Source organism: Phalacrocorax aristotelis, chromosome 18 (genome assembly GCF_949628215.1).
Source record: "Phalacrocorax aristotelis chromosome 18, bGulAri2.1, whole genome shotgun sequence".
In the NCBI taxonomy this organism is placed as follows: Eukaryota; Metazoa; Chordata; class Aves; order Suliformes; family Phalacrocoracidae; genus Phalacrocorax; species Phalacrocorax aristotelis.
In genome coordinates, this window is record NC_134293.1 from 1605743 (window position 1) to 1630249 (window position 24507).

Consider the following 24507-nt stretch of genomic DNA (forward strand, 5'->3'; position numbering starts at 1 on the left):
TGGGCACCCCCCAGACCCCAGTGCCAGCTCTGGCACGTTACACTCCCCTCCTGTTCACCCCCACTTGCCACCCTGGCCCTGTCACAGGTGCACCATGGGGTGCAGCATGGGCAGCCCGGGTCAGCCAGGGGGGTCCTGTCCTGGAACATGGGGGACCCCCAGGGGGGACCCTAGCAGTGCCGACAGGACACTGCATTGGGGATGTGTGGAGTGGGATACAGCAGGGGATTTTGGGGGGATGGGGGAGACTGGGGCCCATCTGGGGTCTGTTCCCCCCTCTGGGAGCCTGTAAGCACTTGGAGCAGTGGGGGGATGCCCCAGTATCCCCACGGGGACCCCACAGGCAGCTGTGGAGGCTGGACCCCGCGACATGGCCATCCCAGGCAGGAGCCATCAGAGTGGGGCCAGATCCTGCCCCCCACCACCACAGGCCAGGCTGTGTGGCCTGTGCCGCTGGTGACCTCACCGCTGGTTGCCGGGGAGACGGCTCATGACGTCATGGGGCAGCAAGGCTGGCAGGGACATGGGGGATGCTGTGTGGGGACCAGGGCAGGGGGATACGACCACCGCGGCCTTCGTCACGGCTGAGCAGAGAATAATGACGCGGGGGATCCAACCGTCGGTGGCAGCCCCATGGCGGGGTGGGGGGCGGCGGGGTGGGGGGCCAGGAGCGTGGCGCCGGCGGGAGGCCGAGGCGGCCGGCGGAGGCCCAGCCTCGCATTGTTCTCGGGCAGCAGCCGGAAAACGCGACGCCCGCCCCGGAGAAACGCAGGCGGAAAAGGAAACGGGGCCAGGGACCCGTGCCTGCCGCTGCCCGCGGTGGGGGGGGGCTTGGGGCCCCCCGCACGGCCCCTGCACGGCCCCCCGCCTGCCGCCTTCGCCCCTGCCCTGCCATGTGCCTGGGCCCGCTGGCCCATGGGGGGAGCGGGGGTCAGCTGGGAGGGGGGAAATCAGTCTGGGAGTGGGGGGAATTTGGGAAGGGAGGGGTGTTGGGTGCCAGCGGGGTCACCTTTTGCAGCCACCCTCGCCGGGTCGGAGGCCACGGTGATGGGCTGAGCGGTGCGGGGTTGGACGGGGCGGGGAGGGGGGGAAAGGAGGAGGAGGAGGAGGAAGGGGCGATGAAGGGTAGGGTGACTACAAGTCCCATGAGGCCGGGCGGTGCCGGGGGGCGCGGGGGAAGCACCGGGCGGGAGGTGCCGTGCCCGCCCCGCCCCGCGCCCCCCCGCGCCCCGCTCCGCCCCGCGCCGCGCCCGCCGCGCCGCTCCAGCATGCACGGAGGATGCTCGCGTCTTGCTCAGGCAGGAAGGGGCCGGAGGGCAGGTACCCGCTGCACTACCTCGTCTGGCACAACCGCGCCCGCGACCTGGACCGGGAGCTCAGCGCCAAGCAGGTGGGGTGGCGGGCGGGGGGGAGCACCCCCGGGCACGGCCCGGTTCGGCCCGGGCTGATGCAATGCTGCCGGGCTGCAGCCGGGCTCCTGCTCGCGGCTGGGATGAGGATGAGGATGGAGATGAGGATGAGGATGGGGATGAGGGTGGGCATGGGGTCCCTCCCGCGGCTGGCAGGGCTCTGGGGGCGTCCCGTGTCCCCCTGCACCCCGGGGCTGTGCCAGCTGCCCCCGGGACTGGTGCGGAGCGGTGGGTACCACCCGCGGGTCCCCTGCATCCCTCGGCCAACGCAGCCCCAAGCATCCCTCCCCACGTGTCCCCGGCTCCCTGCTAGGCCTCTGCGGGCCCCCGGCACCCCAACCCGCACCCTGCTTCTCAGGGTGCTGCCAGTCCTGCTGGGGGTGCAGCCCCGGCTCCCCGCCTTCAGGCTGAGCCCCTCTCGGGGTGGGGACACAGGGCCCTGATGCTACCGGGGTGCAGCGCCCCCAGCCCCAGGAGGCCAGGCAGGTTCTCGGGGTGAGGGGACCCACTGTGCCCCCCGGCCTGGGAACCTTCCAGCCAGCGGTGACAGAGCGGGGCCGCGGGCACGTCCCCAGGCGGGTTCCCAGCCTCCCTCTCCCCCGTGGCGTTGCAATTCAGGTAATTAAAACCCAACCCCGAAGACGCAGGAAACCGCAGGCGCTGGAGGGAGGCCGGCAGCAAGGCTGTGCCGAGCACCCCCGTCCCTCAGCCCAGCTCCCAGCACCCCAGGGTGCTGAGGGCCATGCCGGATGGACCCCTGTGATGCACGAAACGGGGGGGCCACCATGCAGTGATGCTCCCGCCGGGATGCGTGCGATGGCTCCCGCCACACCCGACTCCATTGTGGGGGCCGGCCAGGGGGCTGCACCAGCATCGCCCCGACCCCCCACCCCATCGCCAGTGGTTTTATTTCCGTGGTAATTTGGGGTCATTTTTCCCAGGAGCCCAGCGCGGCAGAGATCAAAGCTGGGCGCAGGCGGTGGTGGCTTGGCGGGCGCAGGGAGATGCAGGGGCTGCGAGGGCGGCTCCGGCCCCGCTCGTCTGCAGAGGGGATTTCTAACCCGCCCCCCCCAAGCCTGGCCAGTGGAGGGGCTCTGCCACGGCCCCCACTGGGCTCCCACCACCCCCGCTGCCATTTGCAGGGCAAGAGCAAAGCCAGCCCTGCGTGCAACCCAGGGGTGCACGGGGGGGGGGCCATGGGTGCTGCAGGCCAGACCCCAGAGTTTGGGGGAAGCAGGTGGAGAGGTCAGGCCAGGCTGAGCCCCCCGCCTTCATCCGGAGCATGTGGGGGCACGGCTCGGCCCTTGTCCCTGCTGGAGCATCTCCTGGGAAAGCGGGTCAGGGCTGGTGCTGTGTGGGATGCTGGGGCCTGGGGGTCTCCCTGCCTGGGGGCTCTGCCACCCTGGCGACCTGCATGGGGCAGTGGCACCACACAGGGCCCCCCACTCTATGTGCAGGTGTTTGGGGTTGGGAGGTGCTGGGACAGCTGGCAGCGTTGCTCCTCTCCACGTCCCCACAAGGGCCCTGCATGGGTCACCCTTGAATTGTCACCCTGAGCTCCCATCCACACTTGCCTCCACCTGGGGTGCGAGGGCCAGCGGGTCCCCGTGGCAGGGACAGCGTGGCAGGCAATGACATGGAACCAGTTGTGCCAGGACACCCCACATCGCAGCCTGCCCTGTCATGCGTGGCAGGGCCCTGGGGCTGCACAGGGACCTCCCTGCACTGACCCGTGTCCCTCACTGCCACCCGGGAGCAGGCGCTGGGGTCCGTGCCCGCGCTGAGGTCCCCCACCCTGGGGACAGCCATGGCAGGGGGGCTGCGCCGTGCCATGCACCTGGCTGGCACGGGAGGAGGAGCGGCCAAGCTGTCGTCCTGCACTGCACTGCTGCCACCCCAAAGCCATCCCTGTCCCCGTCCCCATCCCCTGGGGGATGTCACAGTCCCAGGACGGGCAGCACTCAGAGGTCTGTGCCACAGCCCCCGAGCTGGAGCCATCCCAGCGCCAGGGCCTGGGACTGAGCTCTTGCTGGTGAAAATTGGGTCACGCCGTGTCCCCCGGGGTTGGCTCCAGTGCTGCATCCCCAGAGCGGGGACCCTCGTCCTGCCCGGTGCTGGGGCAGGGCTGCAGCTGGGAGCCCCGCTGAGCCTGCAGCACCCATCCCCCGGCTGGGGGGCGATTGCTTTAATTAGAGTCATTTCATTAGCGCAATTAAGAAGCAGCAGTCGCCTGGAGAGCCTTGGAGCAGCACGCTAGCTCCTGGAGAACTGGGGGGCTGTTTCGCTCTGGCAGTGTGGGCAGCCTTGGGGGGGGTCCCCCGGCCAGTGAGCCCCTGGGGATGACGGGCGTGAGGATGCCCACAGCCTGGGCAGGGATGGGGAATTCCCAGGGCAGAGGGACAGCAGGACATGCCCAAGAGCAAGACAGGGACTTGCTGCTGAGCGAGAGCCTGGGCATGGGGAGCCCACACCCCACCCCTGCCCAGCCCCAAATGCCTCTGGGGTGCCTGGCCCCCTTGGGTGCTGCAACCCAGGTTTGTGCTCCTGGGAGTGGCCTTCCCAAAACCCATGCCCTGATTCAGGGTGCACCCCCACTGCCTCCTACCCTGGCAGCAGCTGAATGTCCCTCTCCGGGCACAAGGCTTCTGCCCCAGCTGGGTGCTGGGGGGCAGAGGCTCAGCACTCCCCTGCTGCTCCATCAAGCCCCAAGCCATGCCCCCAGCCCTGGCCACGGGTGCAATGCTGCACCTTGCGTGGGGAGCGGGGCCCACAGGTGCTCGGGGCACCCACCGCTGTTGCCGGCGGGTGAGGGATTCCTCGGGGCTGGCTGGGCGCCAGGCTCTGGGCTTGGCACAAACAATCGCAGCCCCAGCGCGCGGCTCCCCAGGGCCCGGGGATCCTCCAAGCAGCCGCTCTGCTCACGCAGCCACCCGCCCCCGGCTCAGGCAGGGGAACACGTGCGCCCGCCGCAGCCCACATCGCCTGCCATGCTCCCAGCCCCGACGGAGGGGGGCTGCCGGCAGCTGCTGCCTGGCAACTGGGCAGCAACCCCACCCCCCCCCCCCCCAAGCCCAGAGGTGGGGGCTTTTCCTGAGCTTGCAGCTGCATCAAGCCCTGCAGGGCTCTCTGCACTGTGCCGGGGGCATCTGTGCTCCCCCGCTGCCGTGCTGTGCCCCTGCTCTGTGCCTGCTTGGTGGGTGCAGCCCAGCCTGACCATACTGAGCCATGCTGGCTGCTGGCAGCCACCTCCATGCTCTCCCCACCCTCCCCATGGGGCTGGCAGTGGCTGTGGGGAGCAGGGAGAGCCTTTTGGGGTGCAGTACATGTGCATCGCTTGGGGGAGCTCGGGGATGGGGAAGCTTGCTGAGATATCAGCAAATGTCGGCTGCTTTCCCCAGCTGCTCCAGCTGGGAGCCTTGTGTTTACGGGAGGGCACTGGTGGGCGTGAGATCCCGGTGCCCCCTGAGCCCCGCTCCCTCTCGGCAGGCCGACATCGAGCAGCTGGACCCCCGAGGACGCACCCCACTACACCTGGCCACCACGCTGGGCCACCTTGAGTGTGCCAGGGTGCTGCTGAAGCATGGCGCTGATGTGGGCAAGGAGAACCGCAGTGGCTGGACAGGTGAGCCGGGAGGACTGGCTGCCTCGGTCCTCGGTCCCTGGCACGGGCACAGGCACGGGTGTGCTCCGCCTGGTGCTGCAGCTCCCCGGGGGACAGCTCACGCGGTGGTACGTGTGTGGCTCCTGCGCAGTGGCCGGCTCCACTGTGCCGTGCCATGCCATGCTGTGCCGTGCCACCCCCCTGGGCACTGCCTGTCTCTGCCCTGCAGTCCTGCAGGAGGCCGTGAGCACCCGTGACCTGGAGCTGGTGCAGCTGGTCCTGCGCTACCGCGACTACCAGAGAGCCATCAAGCGCCTGGCCGGCATCCCCATCCTGCTGGAGAAGCTGCGCAAGGTACCCCCCTCTGGTGGGGCCACCGGGACGGGGGGGAGGGATGCCAGCCACAGGCTCCTCCTGACCCCGCTGCGCTCTCCCCAGGCCCAGGACTTCTACGTGGAGATGAAGTGGGAGTTCACCAGCTGGGGTAAGCTCGGGGCAGAGCATAGCTGGATGAGGGGGGAGCAGGAGTTTCCCAGCAGAGCCTCCCCCATCTCTGGTGCTGCCCCCAGCCCCAGCGCCCATCCCCAGGGTGGAGGATACCTGGCCCCTTCCCCTCCCCTACACCCCAGGCTCGCAGACCCCCATCCTGCTGACGAGCTGGGCTCTGGAGCACATCGCCCACCAGCTCAGCACTGCAGCCCACCTGGGGGGTGCAGCGTGGCCCCATCCCTGGCTGGGCTATCGCCATCTCTCCCCAGTGCCGCTGGTGTCCAAGATCTGCCCCAGCGACACCTACAAGGTGTGGAAGAGTGGCCAGAACCTGCGGGTGGACACCACGCTGCTGGGCTTCGACCATATGACCTGGCAGCGGGGCAACCGCAGCTTCGTCTTTCGGGGCCAAGGTGAGGCGGCACCGGCGTTGTGTCCCCTCACCGGGGAGCCCCAGCAGAGCCCCTTGGCACTGCACCATGGGTGACATGGTGGGGACCGCGGTTGTCCCCATGTACCCTGATCCCCCTTCCCCTAGACACCAGCGCGGTGGTGATGGAGATCGACCACGACCGGCGGGTGGTCTACTCGGAGACGCTGGCCCTGGCCGGCCACGACCAGGAGGTGCTGCTGGCTGCTGTGCAGCCCACTGAGGAGCAGGTGATGGGGCGGCTGACGGCCCCCGTCGTCACCACCCAGCTCGACACCAAGAACATTGCCTTTGAGAGGTGAGCTGGGGGTGGGGGGCACTGAGGTCCCACCCCGGGATGCCTGTCCAGCGAGACCATCCGTGGCTCACAGTGCCCTGTGTCACCCCAGGAACAAGTCCGGGATCCTGGGCTGGAGGAGCGAGAAGACAGAAATGGTGAATGGGTACGAGGCCAAGGTGAGGGGAGGGGTGGGGGGGCTGAGCTGCCTGAGGTGGGTATGGCCGGTGAGGGGCAGGGAGTAGCTACCTCTGGTGTTCCCCCTCCTCGGCCAGGTCTACGGTGCGTCCAATGTGGAGCTGATCACGCGGACGCGGACCGAGCACCTCTCGGACCAGCACAAGGGCAAGAGCAAAGGTGGAGCCGGCACGGGCTGGGCGGGCAGGACGCTGCGCCGGCTCCGGTCCTCACCCCCTCCTCTCCTGCAGGCAGTAAGACCCCCCTGCAGTCCTTCCTGGGCATCGCCGAGCAGCACGTGGGGCCCAACAATGGGGTGAGTGTCCTGGGGGTTCTGGTGGGCGGGTGGCCCCATGGCTGGCACCCTCCGTTACCCCGCCGAGGTGTCCCGCAGACACTGATCACGCAGACGCTGAGCCACGCCAACCCCACCGCCATCACCCCTGAGGAGTACTTCAACCCCAACTTCGAGCTCGGCAACCGGGACATGGGGCGGCCCATGGAGCTCACCACCAAGACACAGAAGTGAGGGGGGAAGGAGCAGATTTAGGACCCTCCTGTCTCCCCCCCCGACCACTGCAGAGCACCCGGGGGGGGGGGCAGGCAGGGGTCCCCAGCCCGGCGCCTGTCCCCGGCAGGTTCAAGGCGAAGCTGTGGCTGTGCGAGGACCACCCGCTGTCCCTCTGCGAGCAGGTTGCCCCCATCATCGACCTCATGGCAATAAGCAACGCGCTCTTCGCCAAACTGCGGGACTTCATCACCCTGCGCCTCCCGCCCGGCTTCCCCGTCAAGATCGGTACGGGGAGGGGGGGTCTTTGCTGCTGTCATGGGTGGCACAGCCAGCTTCCCTCCCTGCTTTTTTTTCCCCCCTTTCCCACAGAAATCCCCATCTTCCACATCCTCAATGCCCGCATCACCTTCGGGAACCTGAACGGGTGCGACGAGCCCGTCAGCTCCCTGCGGCACAGCCCCAGCAGCGAGGCGCCCTCGCCCAGCAGCGACTCCTCCAGCGTCAGCAGCTCCAGCTCCCTGAGTACGTGGGGTGGGGGAAACATGGTGGGGTGTATGGGAGGGGTGGAACATAGCGGCGTGCCCAACCATGCCGATGCCCGTCTCCCCGCAGCCTCGTGCCGGGCATGTGAGATGGACCCGGCGCTGTTTGAGGTGCCGCGGGGGTACAGCGTGGTGGGCACCCACCAGGACGCCCTGCGGGAGGATGAGGATGACCTGCTGCAGTTCGCCATCCAGCAGAGCCTGCTGGAAGCAGGCAGCGAGTACGACCAGGTGGGCCCTGCCACCCCCCCCAGCACCCCCTCCAGCTGGGCAACCCCACTGCCCACCCTGTCCCGATGCTGCCCCAGGATGCTCACCCCACCTTGCCCCATCCTGGCATCCTGCAGTGGTGGGTCCCAGCTCATGCAGAGGGGCTGGGTTTTGGGGTGCTGGGGGGAGGGGGTGTGCCACCCTCCAAGCACTTCTCTGCCACTGGCTACAGGTCACCATTTGGGAAGCGCTGACCAACAGCAAGCCGGGCACCCACCCCATGTCGCACGAGGGCCGCCGAGGAGACAGGTTGGTAAGGTCCAGCCAGCCCCCCGGGGAGGAGCGGGAGCAGGTACCGGCCCTGCAGGGAACCCCCCTGAGGCCCTGCTGCCCCCCCCCCCAGGACTCCCCAGCACACAGCGGCCCCCCGGCCTCCTGTCGCCCCGGCCCCGGGGGGCGGCGGGGGGCCCAGCGCCCTGTTCCCCAGCTACGCGGAGCAGCTGCGGCTGGCCATGGCGCTGTCGGCGCGGGAGCAGGAGGAAGCCGAGCGCCGGACGCGCCAGGAGGAAGAGGAGCTGCAGCGGATCCTGCAGCTCTCGCTGATGGAGAAGTGACCCCGTGCCCCCGCTGAGCCCCCCCACCCCACCCCAATGGGGACGGGGACACAGTCGGTGCCACGTATGGGGGCACGGAGGGGGAGTGGGGTGGGAGGAGCGAGCCCAGGCACTGCAGGGGGCAAATGGGGAGGGGGGTGCAGGATTTGGACCTGGCGCGGGAGGGGGGGGGACATCATCCCCATAGCCAGGGCGGTACTGGGGTGTGGTGGGGAGGGACCCCACAGCAGGACGAGGCGGGGTGGGTCACAGCCCTGCAGCTGGGGTGGCAGGGACCAGGGGGAGCAACCCCGTAGGCTGTACCCCATCCCTGGGACAGGCCTACCCCCTCCCAACTGCCCTATGGGGTGCTGCTCGGCCCCTCGCCCCGGGAAGGCGGTGGGGGGCACAGCCTGCCCCAGACAGGGGAGCTGCCAGCCACGTGGGGTCCTGGGGTGCCCCCGGAGCTGGGGGGCTCTGCTCAGCCCCCTCAGCCCCACTGCCCAGGCGCTACCAAGTGCACTTACCCGGGAGCTGCTCTGCCTGCCAATGGGCGGGGGGGGGGCTCAGCCCCATTGCACCTCACAGCCAGCATGGGGCTGCACAGCCACCTCACCCACCACCCTGGCGTGGGGGGCCACTGGGGCAGCCGGGGGGGTGCCTGCAAAAGGGTGCCCGTTGTCAGCCCCCCCCCATCCCCTGCTCGCACCCCCTTGCCCTGATCGGATGCCCTCCCCCTTGGCAGCGCTGCACCCCCTCGTCCTGGGCGCTGACCCCAAGAGAAACCTTACGTCAAATGGTGCTAACCCCCCGGCCCCCCCAGCCCAGGCTGCTCGTCCTTTGCACATGGGGGCCAGGGGCCGCAGGGGGCAGGGGCCGGGCTCACTCCCCTGGGACTTTTCGTAGCTGGCGTGTCCCCCGCTCCCTGCCACGCACCCCACAAGCGACGTCTGGGCCAGGGCTGGGGGAGCCCGAGCAGCTCCGACTGCGGCCAACACCAATAAATGCTCTTTAATGTTTCTCTCTCTCGGCCTCTCTCTGCCTGCACCGTGGCCGTGCGGGCAGCGGGGTGCAGGCAGGGCCCCCCAATGTGGTGGTCCCACGTCCCCGGTACCTGCCACGCAGCCACGGGTGGCTGAGCCCTTTATTAAAGGGGGACCCAGGAGGAAAAAGCTGTTTGGGAGCACCTGCTGAGGGGGGCGATGGGGCAGGGGGAGGCACGGGGGAGCACCATACCCCAGTGCATCCTGGCCGGGGGGGCTGGAGCCCCCCTGTCCTGGGAGGGTGCTGGCACCCGCCTTGCAGGTCCCTGAGGAGGGAGGCTCAGCAGCCCCAGCCTGCGGGCACCGAAGCGGGACGCCCACCCCCCGGGTGCTGCAGCGGGGTGCCAATGTGCAGGGCCACCCCAGGAGCAGGATGCCACTGATACCAGTGTTGGGGGGTGGGGGGCGTCAGGGTCCAACCCCCCCCCCGCAGCCTTGGCTCCTGGGGAAAGAACACGGCTCTGGGCTCCTGCCCTCTGCGGGGACTCGGCTTTAATCCCCGGGGCGGCCGGGGCAGTCCTCGCCCTGCCCGTGGCCTTGGCCACCGCGCTAGTCCGTGCCATTGGTGAACTGGCAGAGTTTGTTCTCCAGGTCGGAGATGCGCTTCTCCTGCGCTTGGACGGTCTCCTTCAGGGCACGGATCTCCTCCAGCACCTCTTCCAAGGCTGGCCGCTGCAGGGCGGGGGCAGGGAATGACACACAGGGTCACTGGGAAGCCCCCTCCAGCACCCCAAGGCCACCCCAGGGAGGGGGACAGCCCCACCATGACACCCCCATTCCCAGGACACTCACAGAGAGGTCAGAGTCGCAGGTGGACCTGCGGCGGGGGCCCGGGGGGGGCTTGTTGTCCAGGATGTTCTTCTTGACCACCTTCAGCTCCCGGTTCTTGACGGGGACGTAGCCATCCCGCAGCGAGATGAGGATGGGCTCCGCGTCCTTCCCTGACAGCCACTCGTCCGCCTCCAGGGCTGGCTCAGGCCCCGGCGTGTCGGGGTACAGGTCATCCTGGAAGAGGTCTGACTGCAGAGGTGAGGGAGACAGCGGTGAGATGGGGGGGTGTCCATACCCCCCAGACCCTCCCATCTCCCCTGGGACCCCAGCGGGCTCACCTTGCGCGGCACCGTCATGACGATGGGCTCACACTTGCGCTCATGCAGCTTGAAGAACCTACATGGGGCAGAGGGGGTTCAGAGTCTGGCTGTGCCCCCCGACCGCAAGCCGCCTCCCCCCCCACCTCTCACCTGGCGATCTCACACTTGCTGACATCTAGCCCACGCTTGGGCATGAAGCCCATGCCCCGCTGCGGCTCCTTGCTGCTGTAGGTGTTCAGGTAGTGCACGTAGGGTGCCTCGTTCGTGATCTCGAAGTACCGGATGCTGCTGTCCCCCTGTGCGCGTGGGGACGGGTGTCAGCCAGCCCCGGCACCCCAGGGAAGGGGTGGCACGGAGGGGTTGCTCTCTGGGGGGCGTTACCTTCCCGCAGAGGTAGACAATGCTGGAGTCAGGGTCGTAGAAGGGCAGCAGGACCCCGTTGCTCGTGTCCATCTCCTGCAGGGCGATGGGCTCCTCGAAGTTTTTCTGCAGGGCCGGTGCAGGGGGGCGGGGGTGTGAATGGTGGCCCCGAAACCCCCATCCCAGTTAGTCACACGTGTTAGCCACGGCACACCGCGGGGACGGGGCTCATCCCACCCTGGGGTACACAAACCCCCAGGCAGGCAGCTTGGCATGCCCCCCCGCCCCTCAGCACCCCCCGTCCCACACCTGCTTACCTGCACAACTGGGTGCACCCCAGCCTGGCTCCCCCCTCCCCCTGCTCCCAGCCCCCTCCCCACGCCCAGCACAGCACGGCACACTTGGGAACTTGGCATCTTTTTTTGGGGGGGATGCAGTGGGCACTCCAAGCTGGGGCAGGGAGGGGCAGGGGGTCGGGGGGTGCCAAGTTCCCAGGGCAGCACTCCATGCGGCCTCGTTACCGGGTCCCACAAGCCCAGCTCCCGCTGGCTCATTCTGGTAAAGCCCGTGGTAAAGATGTGTCCTTCCCGCGTGAAGATGGCCCGCACGGGCCTCAGCCCTTCGTGGGGGGCAAACCTCTCCTGGGGGGAGGGGGAGAGAGTCAGCACGGGGCAGGGGCGGGGGGGAAAATGGGGAGGGGGTCCGGATCTGTCCCCCAAAACAGCCGCTGAGTCCTGCTTCTGGGGGGTGCATGAGGCTTCCGGGGCGCACGTGCTGCCGGAAAGCATCCCTGGCACCCGGCGCATCCCTGGCTCCGCAGGGTCCCCAGGGCGGTGCTGGCCGGGCGGGAGCCGCCGTCTCGTACCAGGTCCCAGAGGCCCAGCTGCCGCTCGCTCATCTTGCTGAAGCCGGTGGTGAAGATCTTGCCATCGGCCATGAAGATGGCGCGGATGGGGCGGGCGCCGTCGTGCGGTTTGGCTTTCTCCTGCGCCGGCCGTTAGCGGGTTAAAACCAAAGACGGAGATGCGCGGGTGCGGGCGGTTAGTAGGGTCAGGCAGACACGGCGGGGAGACCCCGCGGCGGGATGGTGGGGGGACACGGCGGGGGCACTCACCGCCACGACCTGCTGCTTGCGGGGGTCGATGACGCGGACCTTCTTGTCCTTGCAGGTGGTGACGAGGAGGCTGCCGTTGCGGTTCCAGCCCACGTTGTAGATGAGGTCGGTGTGCATGTCCTCCAGCACCAGCAGCATCTCCCCCGTGCCCACGTTCCAGAGGATCACCAGGTTGTCACAGCCTGAGGAGGATCGACGGGGTCAACGTCAACGAGGTGGACACCATCACCCCACGGATCCCACCCGACCCCGGGGAGGGTGAGCCTGGGCCCCCTTACCTGCGCTGAGCAGGACGTTGCGGGCAGTGGGGTGCCACGAGATGATGCCCACCCGCTTGGAGTGTCCCTCCAACGTCACCACCGGCTCCGTGATGTTGCGCACGGGGACGTAGTCGGGGATCTGCCACACCTGGGGGGGGGCGAGAGCGGGGTGTGGGGCGGCAGGGATCACCCCACAGGTAAACACTAAGTGGCTGAGGGCCTTGGAGCCAATTAACCTCATCGTTAATCCCAGCTCAGGCTGCGGGGAGGGTGGTGAGGGGATGGCAGCAGTGCCTGCATCCTGGGGGGCATCCCCAGTACTCAGGGTACTGGTGGGCACAGGGAGGGGGGCACGGCTGGGCCCCCAGCCCCCCCCCCCAGCTATTCCTGGGTGCTGAGTCGCTGGGGCGGGTATATTTAGCACAAACTGCTGCATCATGGGGAGAGCAGCCGCCGCCAGCGCGAACGCATGGCACTGGGGCTAAAAATAGGCCAGTGACACTTCGCAGGCAGCAAAGGCGGGGGGACGCTCTGCGCCGCTCCCCCAGCACCCGCCGCACCCCTCCCGCCCAGGGTCCGGCCCCTCACCATGACGGTGGTGTCCTCGGAGGCGCTGGCGATGACGTTGTCATTGTGGGGACACCAGTCAATATCCAGCACGGGAGCCGTGTGCCCCGTCACCAGTGGGTGGTTCTTGTCCACCCGTCCCGTCTGCAATACCGAGGTGCCAGGATGAGTCCCCAGAGGCCGGGGGGGCCCTGCCACGAGTCCCCCCAAGTCCCAGCCCAGCCACCACGTGTGACTGTGGCACCAGTGGGGGCATGCAGGGTGCCCCGGCAGTGGCCAGAGCTTTGCACCCACCTCGAAGGGGGAAACTGAGGCACACAGTGGGAATGGGGCTCACTTAGCACGAGGCCCCATAGGGACGTGGAGGGGAACAATGTGCCCAAGGAGAGGTTGTTTTTTGTCCCCTCTGATGGCAAGGAGGGGTTGGGGACCCCCTCCCAGCCCCTCTGCTGGGGTGGGCAGGGCAGACTCCCACCCCACTGGGCATCCCTGGGCATCACATGCCCCTGGGGAATTTGGCCTGGGGAGAATGCAGCCAGGGGTTTCCTGTATCACCCCCCAGTCTGTCACCCTTCACAGGAGCCGATGGCCACCCCAGACTACCTCTGCCCTGAGCCTCCACGTGAGGATGGGGATGTCAGGGCAAAGCTGGGGGTCTCTGAGGCCACAGCAGTCCCCCAAAAGCAGAGCCCACCAGCATGTCCCCCTCCCCAACATATCCCGCGGGGACCAGACCCCCGCAGCCTCCCCGCTCACCTTGGCAAGGGGCAGGACCATGAAGGCCCCCCCACCGCCAGACTCCACGATGATGGCCACAAACTTGGGGTTGACAGCACAGAAGGAGCTGTCCCACGTCACCTTGGAGACGCGGATGTCCTCATACATCTGGTCGGCCTTCACCGGCTGCCCAAAGACGTGCCGGAACTTGCTCTGGCGCACCACGCGGCGGCTCATGGCTGGGGGGCGCAGGGTCAGGCCATGACCCCCCCCACGGCACAGCATGGAGGGGTTTCGGCCCCCTCAGGCCTTGCGCTCCGAGAGATCCCCCCTACCCTGGGCACTGGGGAAAGCCTGGGGACATGGAGATGGTGGGGGATGAGGGTGCAGGATGGTGCCTGGTGTGGCCCTGACCCCATTTTGGGGACTGGGGGTAGCCCTGGTGCAGGGGGCTGTGGGTGCTGCAAGTGCTGGGGACGGGCATCCCGCGGCTGGAGCCGCTTGACGGCTGGGCAGGGACGTGGCCGTGCCATGATGTGCAGCTGTGCCATGCCCCGTGACTGTGCCATGCCCCATGGCTCTGCCATGCCCCACAGCTCTGCCATGCCCCACGGCTGGCACTGGGGCTGGCACATCAGCAGTAGAGGAGCAGGGCTGAGGGGAGTTTGGTGTGGCCAAGGAGATGCCATGTACTAGGTCACAGCTTCTCCCCTCGTGTCCCACCCTCCATTAGTGGCCCAAGGTTGCCCGGCTCAACCCAGCACCCAGGAGGGAGGCTGTGTCCCCAGCGCTGTGCACCCCACGCCTCCCGCCATGGGCCCCTGCCCTGGGGCTCCGCGTGTGCCACCCACTCTGCAGCCCCAACCCACTCGCCTGCCACTGACCCTGGGCAAGGGCTGGACCCAGCACATCCATGCGGTCCCATGGGCACGCCGGGGTGCGGAGGAGCCCCCGTTCTCAGCACAGCCCCAGTGGGGTCTCCAAGCCCTTGGCCACAGCTGGGCATGTTGCCTGTAACCACCCATCTCTGTCCTGAGCCTGCTCTGCTCCTGGGACCTGCGTGGGGGCACTGAGCCCCTCAGGACCTCAAAACCGCGGGTGCTGGGGGTCTGCAGCACCCACGAGCCACTGGCTGCCTTGGGGACTCCCCTGGGCTCCTTTGCGGCCTCAGTCATTGCCAGGGGCCGTATCCAGCTGGGGAGCTGGGCACCGCTGCCCCCAGCCTGCGGGGCAAAAGCGGGCAGAGGCAGGAGCAGAGCTGCTCCTCTGCGTCCCAGCCGGTGGCTTTTGGGCAGGGCACGTGCAGCGCCAAGCCAAGCCACATGTGCCCGGTCCCTGGGTGTCCCCAGGGGTCCCCGTGGCCCTTCAGCGCTGCCCTTGCCCTGGCAGAGCGGGTGCGGGTCAGAGCCAGGCGCTGGGGGGGCTGGGAGCTCTGCTACCAAGGAGGGGCTGGCATCACCCCCATGGCCCCGGGCATGGTTCCCCAGCCCTGAGGAGGAGCGGGTGGGCTCCGCGGGGCTGCCCTCTGGTGTTCTGCTGGTGGGAGCAGAGCTTGGGGTGTGGGCACGCAGGGGAGGGGGTGAAGGCCTGGCTGGCTGGGCAGGGTGCAGGCAGGGCACAGGCAGGGCGTGGGGTGCAGGAAAGGTGCAAGTGAGGCGCAGATATGGTACAGGCAGAGTTGAGCAGGGTGCAGGCGGCGTGTAAGGTGCAGGCTGGGTTGGGCAGGGTGCAGGTGGGGTGCAAGCAGAGTTGGGCAGGGTGCAGGCAGGGCTGAATGGGGTGCAGGCAGAGTTCTGGCAGGGTGCTATCAGGGCGCAGGCAGGGCTGAATGGGGTGCAGGCGGGGTGCAAGCAGGATGCTAGTGGTCTGCAGGCAGGGTGCTAGCGGGCTGCAGGCGTGACAGCCAGACGGGGTGCAGGGAGGGTGTTAGCGGGGTGTGAGTGGGGCGCAGGCACGGCGCAGGCGGGGTCGGATGGGGTGCTTGCAGGGAGCAGGCGGGGTGCGGGCGGGGTGCGGGCAGGGTGCTAGCGGCGCGCAGGTGGGGTCAGGCGGGGTACGGGCGCGATAGAGGCGGGGTGCAGGCGGGGTGCAGGGCACGGTGCAGGCAGGACAGCCCCGCTCCCCGCTCCCTCTCCCCGGCCGTGCCATTACGTTGCCACAATTGAATCCGCAGCGGCTGCTCGGGAACGACCAGAGGTCACTTTCCAAATATAGCCATCTCCTGCCGGGCGGCGGGCGGGCGAGGGGCCGGGGGGCCCGGGGGGCCGCAGCCCAGCGCCCCGCCGCCCTCCCTCCCCGCTGCCGGTACCCGCCGCCGGCCCCGGCCCGCCCCGGCCCCGCGTCCCACCTGCGCTCCGCGGCTCCTGCGGGCGCGCCCGGCGCTGCGCCCCGCTCGGCTCCGCCCGGCTGGGCTCGGCTCGCCTGGGCTGGGCTCGCCTGGGCTCGGCTCGGCCCCGCTCGGCTCGGCTCGGCTCGCCGGGGCCCGGCCCCGCTCGGCTCCCGCCCGGCGCGCCTGGGCTCGGCTCCGCGCAGCGCCGCTGCCGCAGAGAACAGCTGAGCCGAGCCGGGCGCCGGGGCCGGCACAGCCCCCCCCGCGGCGGGCACCGGGAGAGGAGCGGGGGGGGGCCCCGGCCCCGCCTGCCCCCGCACCCTGCCCGGCCCCCGGCCTGCCCCCCGCACCCCCCCGCAGGGATGGGGGCAGCCCTGGCACAGCCGGCCCTCGCTCCCCTCCCCAAAAGCGGGGGGCCCAAGGGTGCCCGCAGCCGCCCCCCCCCACATCCCGGGCACGGTGCATGGGAACCCCTTTGCCCAGCGCCGCGGGAGGCTGGGGGGCAGGAGAAGCCCCTCTGCTCCCTCCTGCCAGGCAGCATCTTCCCAAAGTATTGGGGGGACCAAGGGGAGGGTCAGCCCTCGACACCCCACTGCTGCCACCCCCCCATCTCCAGGTCACCTCTGCCTGGGGCTCAAGCAGGACCCACGGCTGCCGGGCATCCCGCAGGGCTGCCACCCTGCGATGGGTCCCCCCCACCCTGGGGCCAGTGCAGCCCACAGAGACCCTGGGCTGACCCCGGGGGCTCCCAGCACCCCGTGGGCTCGCTGCCTGCCCCCAGGAGCGAGGGGGCTGCAACCCCATGGGGGTGAGCCCACGCCAGCCCCAGCCCTGCGTAGTGGGGTGGTTACATGCACATTCAGAAGCCAGATTTGGGATTTAGCAAGGCCCAGCCCCGCAGGGATGCCCTGGCCCAAGGGGATTAAGGGATTGTAGGGCTCGGGGACCCATGGGAGGGGAGCCGTGGTTCCTGGAAAGGCAGCAAAGCCCTGGACCCTACAAGGGCACCGAGTGGAGCAGGACGAGCATTGGCTGAGCCGGGCAGGAGGGGGCAGCTGGCAAAACGGCAGGGAAAAGGTGACATCCTTGCTTGTCTGGCCAAAGAGGTGGCAGGGAGGGAGGGGGCTGAGGAGGCACCCCCCGCCTGCCCAGTCCCACCACGGCCCTGGTTCGCTCTGCCCTTAGAGCCTGGGGATGGAGTGAGCCCCACGTCCTCTGTCCCCAGCTCCAAGCCACATCCCCAGCTGGGGGAGAAAAGGCCCCAGGAAGCCTTTCCCCAGCTGGTGCTGGGGGGAGCGAGGAGGGATGGGGCACCCCAGGGACGCTGCCAGCCCCGCCATGCCCCACAGCAATGCCCCTGCACCCCTGGTCCCACGCCCCGGTGCTCGCTCAGCCCTAGCCCAGTGGGAAGCTTCATGCAGGGACGGTGAGGCTGAGCTCCAGGGGATTTGGCTCTCTCCGTCTGCCCCTGCTTGCAGCCCCGCTGCTTCCCATGGCCAGGCAGGCCAGAGGGAGCCCCCAGAGACCTTTGCACCTTTGCCATGACAGGGGACACGATGGAGCAAACCCAACTCACTGAGATGGGTGGTTCCCCAGCGCAGAAACCCACTCGTGCTGCAGTTATTAAGTGCTTGGACTTGGCTCAGCTCCCGCATGGGCCGTGGTGGGTCTGGTCTAGGGTCCAGCTAAAACCTTGCATCCTTGGAGCTTAAATCCCAGGACCCTCCCCACAGCTCCTCTGCCCGCAGCAGTGCAGCGAGGGCACCCGCAGCATCCCGACAGTTTTACGTACGCAACCCCCAGCATCTTCCCTGCAGCCGCAGCGGGAGCTGGGAGAGCATCTGCATGAGTGCACGGCCCCTTGGCCCCTGCACGGGAGGTCGCCTGGGACGGGAGGGGTCCATCTATGCTTCTGGCACGGGACACGAGTGAACAACCCCACACCGGCTCCCCAGACCCTGCTGCTGCCCCGTGCTCCAACAGCAGCGCGGATCGCTCATCGCCCCCAGCCCCATCCCAAACAGGAGGCGGCAAGCCCGTGTCATCTTCAAAATAAAACTTTATTCATTCGGTAACAAGAACATTGAATCTGCACATCAGTGCACAAAGTTCACATTTAAAAACAGCTGAGCACATCGGTCATAAAATCTTTAAGGGAAAAGGGGACGATCCCAGCCACCAAGGAAGATCCAGGAGGGGTGGACAGAAGCGCTCCCCTCCCCGGTTTGCAACTCCACCGCCAGCCGTCCCCGAGGACTCACGCTCCAGCACGGACTGCCCGGCCCCTGGGTGATCCCTACAAACCAGCGCACGGACGTTACATCTCCGTACAGGAAAATAAAAGGCACTGGCACCTGCTTTTGTGCCAACAGAGATATCTGCAGCGCGGGCGGGCTGTTAGCACCTCTGGTGACTGAGAGCCCTCTGCCCAGCCCAGACCCCTCCTGCGCCAGGCCAGCGCCCACCTCTGCCCCATGCCAGCAAGGGCTCGGGGGTCCCTCGCTTAGGGAGAAGCGTGGGGGGGAAGGTTGCATGGAGCTAGGACCAGATTAAGGCAGGACGCACCACAACAGGAGCAGGGGACCTGCGGCAGGTATGGCTTCCTCCTGGTGCTGGGCTGGCAGAGCTGCCGGGCTGGCAGAGCTGCCGGGCTCCCCGAACCCCCAGGCAGGTGCAGTGCCCCGGTGCCCACGCCGATTCCCGGCACCTCGCTCCTCCCCGGAGGTTCCCGGAGCAGCCGGAGCCGGGGTGGGATGCCTTCCATCACGCCTTTGCTGGCAGAGGGACACAGAGCTAATCCCTGCCTTGTTTCACATCCAAGTGAGCCAGAAGCGGCATCACCTCCTGACCCTCCTGCCACCCGCTGGGACCGTGCCCCCAGGAAAGGGCTGGAAGGGGAGAGATTTGTACATGTCACAACTTCTCAAGCAGACCGGACACACGCACACACACGCACACACACGATCGAGTGCAACAGAACGCAGTGTAAAAACCAGTTTCACGCACACGCTATCCGTTTGTGCAAGGCTCACACGTTACAGTACAGCCGGAGACCGGGCAGGCGAGGGGGGAGGCGATGGCTGAGATATTGTACAGGAGTCAATGTAAACAATAAAGCGTCCTCCGAGAGGGCTTCGCAAGAGACTGAAAGAACAGTTGCTTTGTACAAAAATGCCCTTAAAACACCCCGTTTCTCCTAAAACCCCTCTATCCGCAAGGCCTGTCAGCTGCCGAGCGCTCTGGAGGTGCTGCTCCCCGCCGTGCTCAGCGGGTCACAAGAAGCTCTCCTGGGGAGGCCACAGGGCCCAGGAGCGAGCCACCAGCTTGGGGAAGGGACAACCATCCCCAGGCAGAGACCTCTGATGCCAGGGGCTTGGTGGCTTCACTGCCCAGGCACTGGCCAAGGAGGACCCAGGGCCCCCGCAGAGCTGCACGTGACATGTCCTCCAGCCTGTTCCCCTCTCTGCCATCCAGGTCAGAGCCTCCAGACCTCCAAGGCCTTCATAACTCTGCCAGAGCAGCACCTTTCCCGACTCCCTCCGCCTGACCACAGGCTTCCCAGAGAAAAACCACAGTTGTGCTGGGCCAGAGCCGAGAAAGGGACAGCAAAGCACCTCCCTGCGAGGCCCTTTGCCCCCTCGCTGCTCTCCCCAGCTGAAGCCCCCGGACAGCAGCAGAGTATTGGAAGGAAGCAGCATTTCTGGTCTGCATGGAAGAGCCTTCCTATAGGCAATTTCTCCTGAGATCAAGCTGGGCAAAGAAACCCAGTCTCCCTCCTCCTCCTCCCTTCTCAAGGGAACAAATTATTCACAGGGCTTTCCCCTCCCAAGCAGATCCTTGTCACCGGGACACGTTTCCAGCCAAGCACGCTCCCTCCAATGCAGGGCAGGCGTGGTGGCACCCCGTCCCTGCCGCCCACGGAGGGGCAAGCGGACATGCTCCTGGGGTCAGGAACGGTGGGGGAGGCAAGGACTGAAACTGTCCTTCGCAAGATGATATGAGCCACTTGGCCTTTCCACGCTGCCTGCCCAGCTCCGCAGCCAGCTGGAGCTGGCTAGGAGAAGCCAAATGTCTTTCAGCGTCCCAAAGTAGTACCCAGCCTCCTGGTCCAGGGACTTGGGTGACTTCTAGCGACTGAAATGGCCTGGGATGACGTGCTATTTGACCCAAGACAGGGCCCTGCTGGGCTACTTCGGGCTGTGCTGCAGGCCGCAGCTAGCATGAGTGACAAACCCCCAGCAGAGCTCAAGCTCCTCGGGAGGGGAGGGACGAGACGCTCGCGGCCCCGTGCCCAGGCTGAGGGCACGCAGGCTCTGCAAGGCAGTGCCGGAGCACCCCTGGGAGCTACGGGAGGGCAGCGAGGTGGGATTACCTTGCAAATGGCTAGGCTATCTTCTGCTGCTGGCAAGCGGGGGGGTTACGGACACCCCTTCCCCAGGGCAGACATGCTGCTTCCTAATACTCCACAGCGCTCCGGTGCCATGTGCTCCTCTCCGGATGAGGTTGTCCCATTGGAGCCTGCAAGGCTCTGCAGCATCAGCGCTGCTTTCTAGGCATGGCCTTGCCTGCTGCTCCTCCCACACCGCATCCTCTCCAAGCTGGGCTTTCAGCAGCTGGAGCCATTCTGCATCTTCTCAGGGCTTTGCTCCTCCCCAGAGGGCAGGTCTGGGCCAGAGCCAAGCTCCAGCTCAGATGCGCTCTTCTGCCACGGACCTGCCACAGGACTGCAGACAGGACCCAGAGCTCTCCTGCAACCGCCAAGTGCCTTTCTCTCTGCTCCTCCAGTACGCATACAATTCGCTGATATGCACGATTGGAAGTGAGGAGCTTTGATTTAGCCAAACTGCTCAGGAACTGTAAAATTAATTTGCTGAAATTTGGAGCAGACCCTTCAAACGCAGGTTCTCCGGAGAAGCGAGAACCTGCAGAATGGCTCGGAGCAGCTGATGGCTTTCCACGTCCGACTGGCACTTCTGAAACCCAGCGTCAAGCGGGAGGGAGGCGGGCAGATACGCGGCGCCCCCTCCCACGGTGGCGTAACGGGGGTTCACGCAGGACTGGAGAAGGGATACGTTCGGCAAAGGCTGGCATCGAGGCTCACTTTTGGAAAGGGAAGACAGCTTACAATGTCAAATCCACCCCCATTTCTGTGCAGATTACAGCGAACAGCACTGAGTTTGAGTAAGGTGGTTTTGTTTTCCAGTTTACAGAATGCAGTCTTGCCCTTTTAAAAAAAAAAAAGAAAAGAAAACAAAAAAACCTCATAGAAACGGAAAAAAAAATTCTATATAAATACCATATATACAATTTAGGCAAAAAAAAAAAAACCCCAAACTTCCAGAAAAGATCTTCCCTCTGGGTCGAGCGTTAGGAGTGACAGCAGAGAGGACAAAGCTTTGCATTCAGGAGGGGCAGTAACACGCCATGTAACAATTATAACAGCCCCTAGGTTTGGGGGCGACCAGAGGTGCCTGTGAGCATGGCAGAGGGGAGAGGGAAGCTCAGGCGGCACAAGACAAGGACAGTTTTTGGGCGGAGGGGAGGCAGCAGGAGGGCAGAGGACAGATGATATGGCCATGAACTTGGAAGGCCCACAGCAGTATTCAAGTAATGGGAGGGTTAAAACCCCAATGAGGCGTTTGTTTTAAAAGAACACTCTGGCTTTGGGGGCTCTCCTCCTCTCACCCGCTGGTCCGGGGCAGCCGAGGAGAGGTGCTCGCGGAGCAGCTCTGCTCCACCTCACCACAAAGCGGGGGGCTCGGCGCGACCCACCCCGGGAGGGGGGCGCTGACCTCAGTGCCAGGCTGCCCGGGGTCTTCAGAGCCCATCTGTCGGGAGGATTTACCCCCGTGCGCTCCCTCTGGGGGATGCGCCAGCCGAACCGAGGCCGGGGGGTCTGTCCTGAAGCAGCTTTGCGAGTGATCTGCCAGCATCGTGGAGTTCCAGTTTGCAGAAATAAAAGAAAGGCCAAACAGAGGGACCTTGGCACAGCCTTCACATTTATGGGGGCTCTCACCCCAACAACTACCCAGCACCATTTCACCCCAGCATGGGAAAAATTCAAGTTAGGAACTAGGACCTGGTTCTAAGCAAAACTCCACCTTGCCGAAGCAAGCCAATATCAATTTTCTCTCGATAAAGGTGTTCTTTTAAAACAAACTAAGAAAAAAAAAAAAAAGGAACATTTGAGGTTATCAGAGTTAAAAAACTTAAAAAAAAAACCCAAACAGTCCTGCAGTCAGAGTCACACACAGAAGAACCAACCCACACCTACATGCGCCAGGAACAGTAAAATGACAATATATATAAAATTAACCAATAAAGTGCATGTTCCTTATATTACACCTGCCCCTTGCGTGAACGCAACACCACGGGTTCTCAGTAAGAAATCACAGCCGAGGGCTCAGGATCACATAGTATTGTAGAGGGGATTGGTTGTCCGCTTTTTATCATTGGTCTTTCTGAGCCTCCTCAGAGGGTGAGTTCTCCCGTGCTGCTGCCGGGGTGCGACAGCCAGACCTTGAGCTGGAGGCAAGGAGTCCAGGAGCTGCACCTGGAGCAGCGGAGGACCCTCCTCGGAGCTAGTCCATGTCGGATCCACGCTGGAAAACAAACTCTGCTGGCTGGAGCCGCACTCTTTGGCGTACTGAGCTAGCGGCCTCTCCACTGGCTTGCTCTGGGCAATGCACTCGGCTGTTCTGAGCTGTTCCACAAAATGCTTAGCGGGCTCTGGGGAGGAAAGGCGATGCTTTCCGCACACACTTTCCGAGCCCCTCTCCAACCTCCTCCCGTGAAAACCTCGACCGAGGGCAACGCAGGTGAGAAGCACCGGGTTGGTATCGGAAGAGGCCGACTCCCTCTCGGATAAGTCGTCCTTGGAGAGGTCCAGGCAGTCCAGTTTGGCCAAGGATGCCGAGCGTTTCATGTGGGAGGGTGTGGTGAGCCCCGCGTGCCGGATCCGAGCCTCTATTTCCTTCGCTCGCTGCTTGACCAGCCCAGGGCTGTTGCTGCACTCCTCCACGCTGTGGCTGCTGGAGCTATGGGGCAGGCTGTAGCACAGGAAAGAGATGTCCAGAAGGTCCATGTTTTCAGCATGTTGGCTGGTGAAGTCCTCACCGCTCAGCTGCCCCAAGGTGCCGGCACCCCCCCTGCAGAGAGGCTCGGGGCTGTCCCTGAACAGGAGAGTCGTGTCTCCCTCAACGCCACACGGCGTAACCAGCTCATCGTCTGTACCCGTGCTCTGCTCAGTGACGCCTTTCAGGTGAATTACATAAGGGTAAGAAGAGTGCTCGAGGTTGGCCGAAGGTGTGGAGGTCACCTGGGCAGAGGGGCAAGCAGCACCGAGGTGAACAGATAACCCCCCACCCTCCTCGCTGGGGCTGCCCACAGCGAAGGTGGTCTGCTTGTGTACCGCGTGCTCCGGCAGCGAGAGATTTACCGGCGTCAGAGCTCTGGGACAGGTCAGTGCCTTCTCTGAGCACAACGAAGGGTTCAAGTTTTCATCTAAAGACGGGATGGCTGCGGCCAGCCCGCCCTGCTCACAGCTTGCATCAGGGCGCTCTGCAGACTGGACTGCAGGAGTGTATTCGATGATTTCAATTCTCTTTGGGAGGAGGGAGGGCAGGGATGGCTTCTCCGTCCCATCAAACGAGACCACTGTCCTGCACTCTTGTGCCGTTCCCTCCTGCCCTGAGCTGGGCTCTGCAGGCAGGGACTCCTGTGCAGAGGCGGCGAGAGCCGCAGGCAGGTGTCTGCCTGCAGGCAGCTCTGCCCCAGGAGGCAGCAGCAGCTCCTCAGCGCCTGGACCCCGTGCCTTGTCATCCTCCAGAGCCAGCTCCAGGGGCGGCTCCTCACTCTTTCCCCGGGGCAGGAGCTCGGCAGCAGGAGAGTCGTTCCTGGAGTTCTTGCGGGTCGGTAAGATGCAGACTGGGGTCACGTGCTGGTGCTCTTGCTCTTGTCTCAAGCGCTCCTCAAACTCCAGGGTGGCTCGCCGGACAGAGCCGGGGCACCACTTGGGCTCAGGGTTGATGGAGCCGCGAGGCTCTTGCTGCTCCCCCCCAGGGCTGCTTTCCTCCAGGTCCGATTTACCAGAAGACGGTTGCAGGGATGGGGTAGCTTCTTGCTCAGCTTGCAGAGGGTCCTTCTCCTTTTCCTGGTGTCCAGCACAGGCTCCTTCGCTCTGATCCACCCTTTCCGATGCCCAGATTGCCTCCACTGGCAGGTCATGCACCGTGTTCCTCTTTGGTGTCTGGGTGAGGTTGGCTGAACCCTCCTTCTGTGGGGCAGGTCCTGCTCCCTGATTGATTGACTCGATCTCTGTGATAATTTCTTTCACAGAAATGGCATTTTCCGAGTGGGATCTGGTGAGATGGCCTGTGCTAGGCAGCTCGGGGACCTCCTGCAACACAGAAACAGGGGAATTACAAAGTGGATCAGCTGTGCTGACACAGAACAAATGACAGCAGCTTAAAGGAAATGGAGGTGCGTTCCCAAAGGAATGAGCCACACACGTGCTAGCATGTGGGGATAGATTACAGGTGCTGTGATCACTAACAGAGAAGCATTATTGTCTCCGGGACTGCATTTAACATATTCCAGGCTGGATTTTCACATAGACTGAGATTTAAGAACTTTTATTTAATTGCAATAAATTCCAAGGGAAATTTAGGGTGTTTTTTTTTTAAAGAAAAGTCCAGTTAAAAAAAAATCCTAATACTGCTAGAAGTGGAGTTTTGAACCGAAGACATGAAAGATTCTGCTCACGTATGGGAGCAAGCAGAAGTACAG

The 24507-nt window shown here is 65.5% G+C and overlaps 3 protein-coding genes across 11 annotated transcripts in view; 1 reads left to right on the forward strand and 2 right to left on the reverse strand.

Annotated features, from left to right (window-relative positions):
• The first annotated feature begins 1175 nt into the window (after positions 1 to 1175).
• ANKRD13B (ankyrin repeat domain 13B) lies at positions 1176 to 9258 on the forward strand. Of its 4 annotated transcripts, none has more exons than XM_075113124.1 (15): positions 1176 to 1390; positions 4896 to 5031; positions 5240 to 5364; positions 5449 to 5494; positions 5769 to 5912; positions 6038 to 6227; positions 6319 to 6385; positions 6482 to 6563; positions 6635 to 6699; positions 6778 to 6908; positions 7022 to 7179; positions 7264 to 7416; positions 7507 to 7667; positions 7879 to 7959; positions 8050 to 9258. In XM_075113124.1, the coding sequence occupies exons 1-15, from the start codon at positions 1280 to 1282 to the stop codon at positions 8275 to 8277; spliced, it is 1878 nt and encodes a 625-aa protein (XP_074969225.1). In that variant the 5' UTR covers positions 1176 to 1279; the 3' UTR covers positions 8278 to 9258. The 4 variants fall into 4 exon arrangements, with proteins under 4 accessions (XP_074969225.1, XP_074969226.1, XP_074969227.1 ...); XM_075113127.1 differs by having other exon boundaries at positions 1181 to 1390; positions 7879 to 7955; XM_075113125.1 differs by having other exon boundaries at positions 1178 to 1390; positions 7022 to 7416.
• Positions 9259 to 9369: 111 nt separating this feature from the next.
• Positions 9370 to 15988, reverse strand: CORO6 (coronin 6). Of its 6 annotated transcripts, none has more exons than XM_075113128.1 (12): positions 15739 to 15988; positions 13431 to 13745; positions 12696 to 12818; positions 12126 to 12255; positions 11848 to 12029; positions 11599 to 11718; positions 11255 to 11374; positions 10755 to 10859; positions 10524 to 10669; positions 10392 to 10449; positions 10075 to 10302; positions 9370 to 9954 (listed from the first exon to the last, which is right to left on the reverse strand). In XM_075113128.1, exons 2-12 carry the CDS (start codon positions 13674 to 13676, stop codon positions 9832 to 9834), a joined length of 1581 nt encoding a protein of 526 aa, XP_074969229.1. In that variant the 5' UTR covers positions 13677 to 13745; positions 15739 to 15988; the 3' UTR covers positions 9370 to 9831. The 6 variants fall into 6 exon arrangements, with proteins under 6 accessions (XP_074969229.1, XP_074969230.1, XP_074969232.1 ...); XM_075113129.1 differs by having other exon boundaries at positions 13431 to 13630; positions 15739 to 15987; XM_075113131.1 differs by lacking the exon at positions 11255 to 11374.
• A 1773-nt stretch (positions 15989 to 17761) lies between these two features.
• Positions 17762 to 24507, reverse strand: part of SSH2 (slingshot protein phosphatase 2) — a 103926-nt gene continuing 97180 nt past the window's right edge. The window contains 1 exon segment of the mRNA XM_075112756.1: positions 17762 to 24118. Within this exon segment, the coding sequence (XP_074968857.1) occupies positions 22130 to 24118 (1989 nt within the window). The 3' untranslated portion in view covers positions 17762 to 22129.